This window comes from Onychostruthus taczanowskii, unplaced genomic scaffold, assembly GCF_017590055.1.
Source record: "Onychostruthus taczanowskii isolate IOZ18803 unplaced genomic scaffold, ASM1759005v1 scaffold14, whole genome shotgun sequence".
Lineage (NCBI taxonomy): Eukaryota > Metazoa > Chordata > Aves > Passeriformes > Passeridae > Onychostruthus > Onychostruthus taczanowskii.
In genome coordinates this window covers 14,792,615-14,805,974 of record NW_024498573.1, presented here as the reverse complement: position 1 = coordinate 14,805,974, position 13,360 = coordinate 14,792,615, and the positions used below count along the sequence as shown (strand labels likewise).

Genomic DNA, 13,360 nt, shown 5'->3' with positions numbered 1-13,360 from the left:
GCTATGCTAACAGGCTGCTCATAGCAAAGTTCAAAGTCACATCACATTATTTGACATCTCAGTCACTTTTCACCTCTCACAAAGAAGACGGAAGGTTCCTTGCACATTCCAGTCTCACATCTCCCAGGATAAACATACTTACTGCTCTCACTCCTTCAAAATAATATCCAGCTCAATTTTAAGCTATTAGATGTCCCTTTGAACTGTCTGACAGTTAGCAAATAGAAAAATTCCTTTGGGGTAGCTTTCAAAGTTACCAGGAGCAACTGGATAATAAAACCTATACCTAATAAGCTTTCTTTCAAAAGCAAAGTAAGAGACTAAACTGAGAAAAGTCATTGACAAGAGGAATCCTGTCTTCTAGATAAAGAACATTTTTAATTTGTCCTCATATAGAAAATAAAACCCTAGGATTCAAGGTTAGGTGTTATGGGTATATTAATCACCAAATTACACCTGACTTCACACGCCAGGGATGCCCGTTTGATCAAAAATCAGAAAACATAAACGAGATCATAACTAACAACTTGCACCAAACGCCTTAAAGAGGAGTGGGAGCAAACTATATAGAATTTAAAACTCCTCCATACCAGCATTCAGAGGTCACTTAAAGCTTCCTACCAGAAGGCAGAATGCCTGCTGCTGTCTATAACTCCTTTAAAACCCACACACGTATATTTTGGTGAAAGAATCAAGTCTTTGATATAATTTGATAAGAGTCATTCCACACCCTTTAAACATGGAGAAGGCAGGGCTTCTTGCATAGACCAAATTCTCTTATTGTATTGAGAGAGCAGCTGAGGCAGAAGGTACAATTGGTTTCCTCCAGTTTTTAGAGCTAATTTCTCTGCAAGCTTCAGTAATCCCAGTTGTACTTGGCAACATAAATTAAGATTGAATCCATATTTGATACATACAGAATCTCCTAAAAGGACTTAACATATGCAGCTGATCAATTATTTACAGGGTATTTTCAGATGTGAACAATGTTCAAGTGTCAAGCTACATGGAAATTGAAAGGTTGTTTAACTCTGCTTAGCTGTATCATTTCCTTTAAAGAAAGGTCAAACTTTCCAGTAATACTAATATGAAAAGAATCAATAGATTTTAGTAAGAAAATTCTTTTTTTTGGTGTTAATTATTTAGGTTAATATTTATGCTTTATGTCTATATTTTTGACTGGCTGCGAGATAAACTCAGCTTGTTGATTATACAGGAGAAGGACTTAATTTTGTAATGTACTTCTAGGACATGATTCATAAATAGAAGAAAAGGACAAACTAATTAGGTTTTAGAAGACTTCTACCAGTAAAAATCATCCCATACAAGGATGAACTCCCAATATATTCTGAAAGACACATAGAATCAAAGCAACTGGAAAAAAACCCCAGTATTTGTAGCAAGGTAGGCCTGATCTCAGCCTGAGCCTGCAAATGGACTGAAGTAAATATAAACCTGTAGTTGCTTCCTTGTACCTTTGAAAGCCCACCTAAAACTATTTCACTAAGTCATCACATAAAATATGAAATTATTGTACTATGTTGGGACAAAGAAAAGTTTATTGAACCAGTACATAAATTCCTGATTATAATACTAAAGCACCATTTCCCAAGTTATGTAAGGAAAATGAGCCAAGTGCTTGTTTAAACATCAGCAATTCACTGGCCTGGGAAAAGAGGAAAAAAATTAAGAAAATGGTGGAAGACTGTAATTGAAAAAATAGCTAAAATAAAACTTTATATTGTAGTTGATGATTTAAGCTCATCACTGGATGCATCCTCAGGAAGGCAGATGGCACTGAGTTGGGCAGGAGGGCTCTGCAGAGGGACCTGGCCAGGCTGGATGGATGTGCCAAGGCCAGCAGGGTGAAGTGCCAGGTGCTGTGCTCGAGGCAGGAGGGACCTGGGGGTGCTGGGGACACCTGAACATGGCCCAGGTGTGCCCAGGTGGGCCAGAGGCCAAGGGCACCTGGCCTGCCCCAGCCAGGGTGTGGCAGCAGGAGCAGGGCAGGGACTGTCCTCTGTGCTGGACACTGCTCTGGCCACACCTTGGGGGCTCTCAGTAAGAAAGGCACCGAGGGGCTGGAGCCAGGCAGGAGAAGGGAATGGAGGGGGGAAGGGGCTGGAGCTCAGTCTGATGGGGAGGGGCTGAGGCACCTGAGGGGCTCAGCCAGGAGAAAAGGAGGACTGGGGGGACCTTCCTCCTCTACAACCCCCTGAGAACGTAGAGTGTTGCTCTCTCAAGTAGCAGAAATGCCTCAGGGGTTGTCCAGTCCTGGCCCAGGCTGCACTGATAGAGTCACCACCCCTGGGGAGGTTTAAAAGATGGTGGATGTGGGGGCATGGTTTAGTGGCAGACTTGGCAGGGCTAGGTTTACAGCTGGACTGATTCTTAAGGGTCTTTTCCAACCTAAACAAATCTCTAAGTCTGTGATGAAGCAATTCACATTCTCACACCTCCTTCCATGGCCCAAGAAAGCCCAAGACAGACAAGGGAGAGACATGGAGAGGAGAAGATGCTGATTTAAATACTAGCTGCTTTCTTTTCTGCTTGATACATAATGTAAGAACATTGCCAACAATCTACTCTTTAATGTTCAAAAGCATGAAAAAGCCCAACTGTTCTGACTGTTCTTATTCTAGCTGCCCCAACTTTTATTTGAACAATAAAACATCAACTTAGAGTTTGAGCATCTTGCATTTTCTTCATCAAGGTCTGTCAGAAGATTTAGTATTATGCACATTCTTCAATTCCAAATTCCAACCCACTTCTTGGAGAGGTTCCCTGGCAGCACCTTCCTGCCTAAGGACAGGTAGATCCATTGTTGCCCAAGATTAAGCAGTTATGTGTTTTCTCTTTTGGGTTCAAGTTGGGTTTTTTAATCCTTCTATTTACCTTATTCCCTTTGGAAGATACCTAATGATTTCTTATGTACCAGGTAAATGAAATTCAAACTCTTAAGTCATTAATGCAATCATGTCATTAAAAAAGACATTTGGGTCTCCTTCAGCAAAAATCACAGACGGGTTTCATTCCTGACTGCCTCATACGTGCAGCCAAAATGGTAATAAAGATTTAACACCACTTTTGTCTCCCTTAGGAAACACTTCTCTTGATTCCCTGGCATGCCTGTAGTCATATCCATCTGTTAGGATGGCTTCATGCCCACTTAAAAACTGGCATGCCAGTTTAATAAGGACATAGGTGTCATCTGAATACAGATTTAGAACAAAGCCTCAAAAATAAAGCCAGTGAACAACATTCTTTCAATGAGGTGAGACTTCTGATGGCAGCCAGTGCTCAATTAAAGCATTGTGCTTCTTCACAAAGGACATCTGTTCACAACTGCAGCAATCTTCCTGTTAAAAGTCTTCCCTCTTTATTATTTGTAATTTAACTCTTTGGTTTACTGGGGAGCCCAAGAGTAATGATTTTAAAATTGTGTATTTTTCATTCATTGTAGAATCTTAATTAAAATTTCACAGCTTAGATAAGAGCCACAGAAAGGAAGGTACCACAGGTCACCTACAGATTCTGACAGCACTGCAAGATGCAAATTCTCTTTGTGTCCTGGACACTAATAGGAACATGAAGGCAGGAGAAACAGAGGATCCTGTGAGGCAGCACTCAGCAGCTGCTGCAGCTCAGTGTCAGCAGGTGAGGCAGGACACAGAGCAGGTCCAGCACCCACAGCACAGCACTGACCCCAGGAGCAGCTGCACAAGGCTGCTGGGTGCTTCCAGGTGTGTGTTCAAGTGTCCCCACTTGTGAGGGCAGAGCAGTGCCAGCCTCTCCAGGGCAGCCAGGGCTTCCAACACAGCCCTGCTCTAGCCAAGACAGCATTCCCAGCACTTGGTGCCTTTTCCAGCTCGCAGGCACTGCAGTCTGCCAGGCAGCCACAGCCTCGTCAGCACATCCTCTCTGCCACTTTCACATCTTTTAGGTCCCTTCCAACCCAGGCCACCCTATGATTCTGTGAATTTTCACATTTCCTCCCTTCATTTTACTGACACCCAATATGTGTCATTACCAACCGCCTTAATATGTTTTTGATCTCTTTCCTATTTGAAGTAATTGTAAACCACATTTTGCTACATACATTTAGAAGTTCATTGTTAAAACTATTTCACCTAACTTGATTTCTCCCCACATAACCGGATTTTAAAAAAATCTAACTGCAAAAATGACATAATGGGTCAAGTCTAACAAAAAGTTATCAGTTGCAATATCAAACATGTCTCCTGCTTATCCATAAACCAAAGCAATGGCTTTAATCCACATATGTTCATCACAAATGTATGCAGATAAATATCTAAAGATATGTTTATGCCATACTCATCTGTATCAAAACATTGCAGCAATAGAACTGGAAAAAGATGAATATTTGAAATATATGACTTAAGTGTTGTTTTAGAGGTAATGTACCCCTGAAAAATGCCCCAATAAATAAACAAGTTAACTGAAAAATTCAAGACTGAATCTATAGGATAGACTGGGTTTCTATACAGAACCTTTTTAAAGGAATACATGATCAGTGACTAATTACCATTTTTTCCCAGTAGCTAAAAACAGCAGTCACATGCATGAACAATCTCCAAGTTCAAGTATTTTAAAAATGTTTTGAAGTTGTGTGGAACACAGGGAAGGGGAAAAAATCCTAGAAAACCCCCACAAAACCCCAAAAATTTAGGCTTAGGAACTCTTCTCTGTAGGAACCAGATTGTAAGATCATAGTAGTAAAAATCAATAACTGACACTCAATCCTGAACATAATAATTAAACTGAAAGGTGCTTAATCAGAAATTACTCCTCCTGTTTGTTTTTTTTTTTTTAAACGTTTTTTCTTAATAATCCTGAAGGTAAAAATGATACACTATATCAACACAAACTAGCAACAATATTCAATTTGTGAAATGAAAGCAAGTGTTTCACAGGTAAAACTCAGTAATGTACACGAGTTAGGAAATCAGCATGATTAGAGGTGTGTGCAAGTGCTTCTCATGTTTAAACAGTAACAGAATAGAAACAGTTCTTCAGTGAGGGAAAAAAAAATTGCTACAGTCTCCGCATTTCTTCTGTCATCTGGCAAAAAATTAACCCCTGTTGCTAACATATGTCTGTTGCTGCTGTTCTTCCAAAATCAGCAAGTGGTTTGCATATGCTGAACATGCAGCAGCCGTGCCCGGAGCCACAGCGAGCACAGGGCCTGCCTTTCCAGCCCAAAGCCAATTCCCACCCAGGCAGTGGCCATCTGTGAGCCCTCCTTAGAGCTGCTGCTCCGTGGGGTGATCTCAGTCTGCTGCAGCACGAACCCCTCTGCAGGGCTGGGCCACGAGGGAATGCAATGTCCAAAGCACCACTCTCAAACACACACATTTCATCATGCGTTGAAGAACTTCATATTCATTTCTCACCAATAAAAACCAGTTCTCTCAAGGCTATTCATTTACAAGTTTCAGCATAACATTGTGGCTTCAGCTGTCTTTACAGAGAGCAGCAGGCACAAGTTTCCCAAGGATTTTTCCTGGGGAAAGCAGTGAGAACCTCAGAGAAGAAGTGAAAATTCTGATCTCTATTCACTGCTCCTGTTGCTTTTGAACGTGCGGAATGTGTTACAGAGATTGTTTACAGAGTGATTTGGTTAATTAGACACAGGTGAAAGTTGTTTTGACTGATTAGCCAATCACTCCAAACTGTGTCCTGCCTGTCTCAGACAGTCACGGGTTTTTCTTCAGTATTCTTATAGTACAGTATTCTTTAGTATAGTTATAAAATAGTATAATGTAATATAGTATGGTTTTAATAAAGCAATTGTTCAGCATTCTGAATCATGGAGTCAGATGCCAATCATTCCCTGCATTGGGAGCTCCCTGCATTCGATAAAAGTTCAGTAAATATTCCAGGCCCAGCTTAGAATAAACATTCAGCTCCAAATACTATAAACTGAGCAATACTAACTACAATAAAACTCCATGTGATTTATGAACAGCAATATCTTAATTTGTTATTTTCTCAGAAACAGAAAGATGGTGGGAGAATTTTGGCAATAAGTTTCCTAAAAACAAACAAATGAAACAGTAACTCCTGAAAAGTAGTTTTACATAGAAATTAAACCATTCTAACAAAACCTCTTCACAACAGGCATAGAATAATCCATTACATCCTACTAAACAGTGACAGATATGACAAGAGACAGTTTCTTACATCTTACATAAAAGAGACTCTAAAATCCCATTAGAGGTGTTTATATGAGACAAGGCAATAATTTCTGTCACTTTGACATTTTAAAATAATAAAATATCAAATAGTCTAAAAGCAAAGTGCCAGAAATTAAGCAGATTTCTTGCCCTCTGACCAAAAAGGACTTAATATTTTCTAAAGACAAAACTGTATAAAAGTCTGCTCACACTTCCTGTTAGAACATTCCTAAATGCCACGGTAAAAGTGCACAAGCAGTGGAAAGCATCCATCATCCTGCACTCAGCCCCTCAAACACCTGCACCCCCATAACCTCTCCAAGCTCTGTTATAGTTGCAGAGTGGGAACAAGAAATCAATGCCTCTACAAAAAATGGCAATGTAATTTAAAGGCTCCTAAAAGTGCTTTAGTGCTGCAAGGCCTTTGAAGATCAATTACAGCAGAGGTGCACGGGACCATTTCCGATGTGATGAAAGCACTCCACAAGTCTACAGTGGAAATTTTGAATGCCTGGGAATACCTAGCAATAAATTCAGTTTACCCTCAAGGTTTTCAGCTTCAGGTTCATGTGTGACTTATTTAATAAAGGCAAATTTCACTGATTTTTAAAGTTTTTTTCTAAAAGAATTTTCCATTTTTTCAAGAGTCTGCTTCTTTAGAAAATGCTGTGAATATCAGTGGGTCAAAGAACAGAAATGCCAGTATATGCAATCCAATTGAATGATAAAGTAACACCTCTGGGAATGGATGTAAATTAATTGAACAACTGCAATGAACGACCTGGAAAGAGACTAAAGTCTGGAGGAAAAATGGATAACCTGAAACACACCAAATTAATAGACTTCGCTGTAATTAGCAGTGTAGTTAAATATATATCCATATTCATGGCAGAAAAAAAATACTACCTGTTCTAGATAAATGTGAACTTTAGTTAATGATACTGTTGGCAATCTTACCTAAATTGTCGTGCTGCATCCCATTCTGAGATAGCCTACATGTGCTTTCATTCTTGTTAATGACCTTCCAGCTCATTGAGTGCAGTGATGAATCAGGCTATGTCTGCACCCCACACACCCTTGGTTCTCTACCCAATTAATTTGAAAATCAATTGTACTTAATGTACAGCAAAAAAAGTACCTTTAGAATTTTCTATTTTAAGCCATGGCAATGTAAATGAAAAAAGATTTGTTTGTTATTTACCGTGCACAGTGTTACAACAGCATGGTACAGAAATATTTTCATACCACTATAATATTATATATTATACAATAATAATAACAATGTAATAATATTAAATTTTGTATTATATAATGATATAGATACTTAATTGTGTATTGGTCTTTTTACATTCTTCAGTGCCTGCACTTAAACTTAATGTGGACTATGGTATTATATACAGAGTGTATATATATATATATAGAGAGAGAGAGAGAGAGTGTATATGCATATATGTGTATATAGTATATAATATATATTACTCTATGTATACTCTATTACCCCTATGGTAATTACAATGTCAAGGTTGAAAACAAAACAGAAATGCAAATAATCAAAAATATCATTTAGATAAAAAACCACTCTAATTATTAAAAGGATGATTTTCTGTCATTAGTAATGTAGGGGCAGTTGGTGAAAGGAAAGGTGTAAAGATCATTGCCAAACAGAGAAACTCAAATATTAAATATCCTAAAAAGTGACACCACTGAGGCAAGAGGAGCATTGTTAGCTGGCCATTCTGTGTTAGAGGAATGGCAACTTCATGGAATGGTCTCAGGAAACAGAAAATATATTTGCAAGAGTCTATTTGGCCCTGACCAGGTTGCACCAAGGATGATGGAAAGGTATGCTTGCCACTCCAGTAAGAAAAAAATAAAATAAAAAAGCAAAGTTGTCAGTTTCAGGCATTTTAAATTCTAAAATAGTGACAATTCTAAATCCTACATTACCAGCAAGGAGCTGTTTTATTCTGTCACTTCATCAAACTGCTGACATGCAAAATGTTTAAATGAATATTTTCTAGTTAGCAAAAATATTCTCTTGTTAGTATCATCATAACATAAGTTATGATATTGCTGAAACAATATGTCATGATTAAGCTAAAACAAACAGAGTATATTTTAGTTTTATTTTAAAATGACAGCAACTTGATTTCTCTATTTTGAGCAAGTGCTTCTTCAGAGGACTTCTCTTGTTTTAATCTAATACATGAAAAAAAATCAATCCATTTCTCCAGACTCCTCTAAAAGGAGCACAGCTGAGTATTATTATATAATTATATACCAAGTATTACTATATTAAGTATCACAATAAAAACATTTTAAGGTAGATCTTGCACATGTAATCCCCACAAGCACATAAACAAGTAGTTAATTTTTACATATTATATACTGGATGCACTTCAGCTGCCAATTACTAATGCAAGTTTGGATCCCAATACCCAGATATACAGGATACAGGTGAAACAGCAGGGCTGGCAAATCAATCCTGTGTGATTTGCTGCCTTCATGCTCTCAGCTGCTTGGTTCTGCTGTCAAGTGTCTGATGTTAGCAAAAAATAGTGGAGAGCTTTTGGGCAATACATTTTTTTTATCTACAAATTTAAGACTAAATGAATCCACTAACTACCTGTCGGGGAAAAATTAAAATGTATTAATTATCTGGTCAGGACTATGCAAAACCCACCATTTATTGGTTTCATAAAATGTCCCCAGAATTAGAAATCCTCCTAGCAAAATTTCTTATTCATTATTACCTAAAAAATACAGAAACTGTGTCCTCTTTTTAGAATTCACAATGCATCCTGAGGTAGACATATCCCATGATAGACCAGCTATTTATTTCAAGACATCAGACAAGCTGCATTTACAAGCAACCAGCAATATATTATTATTATTTATCTGCAGTAGTAAAAGCTTTAGAGAGTATTTTGCATTAACAGATCTCAGCTAAAGGAAGGGCCCATTAAACACATGAAACAAGCACCACACTAAGCAGACTATAATGAAAGCTTCTTGGAAATCCAAACCTCATTCTTTTCTCTTCTGGAACACACAGAGGCATGGAAGAAAGGAGCTGTAGGATGTACATTGGTGAATAGAACTGTGAAGCACACAGTTATTGTATGCTCAATTGTTTTCCTTTGGAATATTTATTAGGGTTTATTCCTTATTATATGAGCCTGGGATCTGCTGTCCTGACCATCACTCTTGATCTGTGAACCAGTAACAACTATACTTCAGTGAGAAAAGCTTTTTAAAGAAAAACTATTGAACAAAAACCAAAAAAGTTTATACCTTACACCTAATTTCTCAGTATTAAACATAGGGTAGCTGACTGAATTCTAGTAAGGTCAAGAGTTCAGGAGAGTGCCTTATTTACACCCAAGAGTCTTTCACTCTTGTGAGAGGATATTTCTCCTTCTGGTCTAAATTCTGCTCACCACAAGCACCACAGATAAAACTGAGTCTGGCACTTCTGATTTTAGAAAGAGCAACAATAAAGGAAGCTCTTACTGCAATCATGTATCAGACTCTGCTTGTAAAACAGAAATACAGTCAACTACCAGAGCAACCTGTGAATACAGGACTAGAACTGTTTGAAAATTAATTAGAATCTGCTTGTAATAGTTTGGATCAGTGTCTGAAGATTCCTAAGCTGCAGCTACTTGTCTTTCACCAATTCAAATTAAATATGAATTTACACATAGTTAAAAAAAATAAATCACAGCTGTTGACCATGTAACCATTAACATAAAATATTACTTAATTTAATCTAAACATTAAAACCACCTACATTATTTTCTTGACTTTTTTTCCCCAGGAAATTTACAATGGTCTTAAAACATAGCAGACACAGCTAGTTATTGTTAAAGTTTACAATATACAATTCAGTCTCAATGGAATTCAACACAGGTCTGAAAATAAAGTGCAATTTTTATCTGTCCTGGATAGTTAGAACTGCATCACTCTCCTGGCAACTCAGAATGAGGTGAGCAAAGCAATCCTCTCTCAATCTACTCACACACAGCACTATTTGCAACCCACTGTTGTACTGTCAAGTTTCAGGAATCATTATCTTTAAGCTGTCAGAAACTGGAACTCATCTGAGGAGTCCATGTGCCCTTCAGGTTCTGAAGGTTATCTACACAGCAAAAAGGTGGGGAGAGAGAAGCAACCATCCAGTTCACAGGAGAGGAGTCAGAATGCTTGACACTGAGCTGAAACTAATCGTGTAAAACTTGGCTACTCTGATAGGATTCCTTCAGCAAAAATTCACTTCTTGTGATAATATGAAGGAAAACTGAGCACAGTGGTGATAAAGGCATTTCAGTATCATTAACACTCCTGAGAGTTGAGAAAGGCACTAAGTTCTGGTAGAAGTTGAGAAGCAATTCCTGTAAGTGGAAATGCTGCATTGCAGCTCAGTGTACCACAGCACAATCAGATCTTTTTTGCCCTCTTCCCAGGCAGAGGCCTTATTGAACATCTGTGTCCACAAGGTTTCACTTCCTGTTCCTATTCCATTATAGACCTTAAACTGGGTTGAAAGGATATACACTCACCCACCTAACCACTATAACATAAAAAACCACACAAAACCCTTCCTCTGAGCCCCACCTGTTCCTTGCCCTAGGCCAGCAATTGCATTTTGCACAGTTCTTGCTGTCCTGTGGAAAGAGCTGAATCCCTCCAGAGCCCAGGCTCCTGGCATTCACACTCTCACTATTTGTTTCACTCCATTGCAAACGTGAATTGCACAACATGTAAGTCACTGAAAATTTTCACACATTTATTCGAAGACTTAGAGGCATTTTGTATTTACCTTGTTTTTTAAAAAGGTTGCTGCGTACGATTTCCTTCATGGACTGCACTTTCTGCTTCTGTAGTTTCACTGGTGGAATGCAAGTGTAAAATTCATATAGCAGTTGGCTGAAAAGGAAAAATGTCATAAATACCATACAGATGAATTCATCAGGTGTTAATAAGGACAGAGAGAAAGAACAAAAGATCACATATTTGTAACATTTATCACTTTTTAAGACTTATATTTATTTATAAATCACAAATATTGACAAGAGACCAGTAACAAATGTATCCAGGGACCCACGACTGTCTTGATCAGTAGGAACTGGTGTAGCTTTGTGAACCTAAACTGATCTGCAAGAATTAATTGCTGTCAACTAGGAACTGTTCAAGAGTGACTCACCTCAGTAACTTGGCATCAAAAACCATTTCAACATCGTGAAGAACTGATGGTATGTACTTCAAGGCAGCAACCTGCATTGACAGACAGATCATGTTAATCCTGTATGTTTATACATGCACATGAACAGCACAGAGCACACCACTGAGACACAAAACAAACTGATAAACTCGGACTTCTTTCCCCAGACTGGAATTTTACATCATATTTGAATAAATTTTGTCACAGAGTTGCATATGCTGAGGATATACAGAGGAATTTAACTACCATAGTTCCAAGCAGATCTGACTCTGTGAGAGTGAGATCTACCCAATCAATGAAAGGGTCCAGACTTTGTAGATTATCTCCTTGCAGACCACTAAAAGTGTCACTATGACACAAATAAGTAAACCAAGCACCGATCAAAGCAGGAGCCGTACCAATCCCAAGCCAGAAATGTGCCATGCAGGAGGCAGAAGTTGGGGTAGCAGTCACCCACCCCCCACAATGCCACCCTTCCCAGAACAGATGAAAAGGGGTCTCATGCCCCTACCCAACCCTCTGCAGCCAAGCTGTGGGGTGGTTTATCTCCTTCTATCAGTTCCTCTTTTGACAGCATAGTGGGATAATCAAACCCTACTCTGACAAGGCAAAGAGAAAAGTTGCTCTTCTTACATGGACAAGAAAACTTCAGCAGGCTATTTCAGGCTCAAAATCACCACTAATACTTAAGGCTAATATGCATAAAAACTAACTTGAAGTACTTTACTTCACTGTGCTGCTTTAGGGTGTAGATTCCTACCAGCATTTTGCTAAAAACTAAATCACAGTGATGTGAATCCTTCTATTACTGATCTATCTGATAGAAGCCTATCTAGGTTCAATATTTCTCTTACCTGTACACAGCAAGCTCCCTGTTAAAAACAGTCTCTTTCTGGAGAGTAGGGAGCTTAGAATGAAGATAATAAGAGCACAGCTTTCTTTGGCTCTCTTTTAGACCTTCTAAACACAATCAAGCTATAATTTTATTTGTATGAACTTCCACTGCAGTAGCCAATTAAAAAAAACCACAAAAAACTAATTACGTCATTATTGAGAAGGAGAGCTTATTCTGCAGCAGGAGTGAGTACAGTATTTCAAACAGACTCAATGCTGGTTTATGATACTTTCAGGTAAAGTCATTCTCCTGCAGATCTCATCTCACACTCATACACAAACCTAGAAAGGTCAGAGTGTTTAAAAGCTATTGCAACTTCAACAGAGACTGTACCTTCTACTGATCTTGGGAATCCCTGGGCTATTTAAAGCACCCAAACAAACACCTGTGTTGGCTGGAAACTGCCTCCGGTTTTAATTCAAACAGTGCTGCTCCTTGCTTTTCAAGCAACAGATACTGCATGAAGAGACTGCACAGCAGCATCTGAATTTCATTTTACAGCATTTCACAGGTACTGTGAAAGATGTGTGATAAAAGATAGAGCCACCAGTGGCTACAAAATATTTCAAGCAGTACTTCCGTGACACCTGGGCTATTGTGCTGTCTGACTTTCACATATTCCCTGTTCTACACTTGCAAAGGAGGGAAGGATAGAGATGCAACCTCTCTGCAGATCCACAGTTCCAGCTGAAGTACAACAATGAGTATATCCCCTGCACTATTTTAGACTCCCAAATTTCATTTGCAATAATTGCTTCAAATGATGCACTATGGACACAATTGAGCACTGCCCTTAATGAAGTCATAAAAATCTCCTAGTCAGCAGTACAAGATGTTCTGCATTCTTCAAACCTTAAGAGATTAGTTTTTAAAGCTGGATACAGATAAACCCACAGCACTGCAGAAAATTATTTCTTACATATACAATGTACAGTTAAATTTATTTTAACCTTTACTCCTGACCAAGCTTATTTTTAGCTGCCCTCTTTTTGCAGCATTACATTATACATATTCATGAAATTCAAGTACCCATGAGATGAAAAG

General features: G+C 38.5%; 1 protein-coding gene across 1 annotated transcript in view; it reads right to left on the bottom strand.

Moving 5' to 3' along the window:
- Positions 1-13,360, bottom strand: part of DOCK2 (dedicator of cytokinesis 2) — a 157,534-nt gene that overhangs the window by 105,375 nt on the left and 38,799 nt on the right. Inside the window, exons 24-25 of the mRNA XM_041397569.1 lie at positions 11,404-11,474; positions 11,020-11,126 (exon numbers count right to left, since the gene is read on the bottom strand). Coding sequence (XP_041253503.1) covers positions 11,020-11,126; positions 11,404-11,474 — 178 coding nt within the window. The remainder of the gene's footprint in view (positions 1-11,019; positions 11,127-11,403; positions 11,475-13,360) is intronic.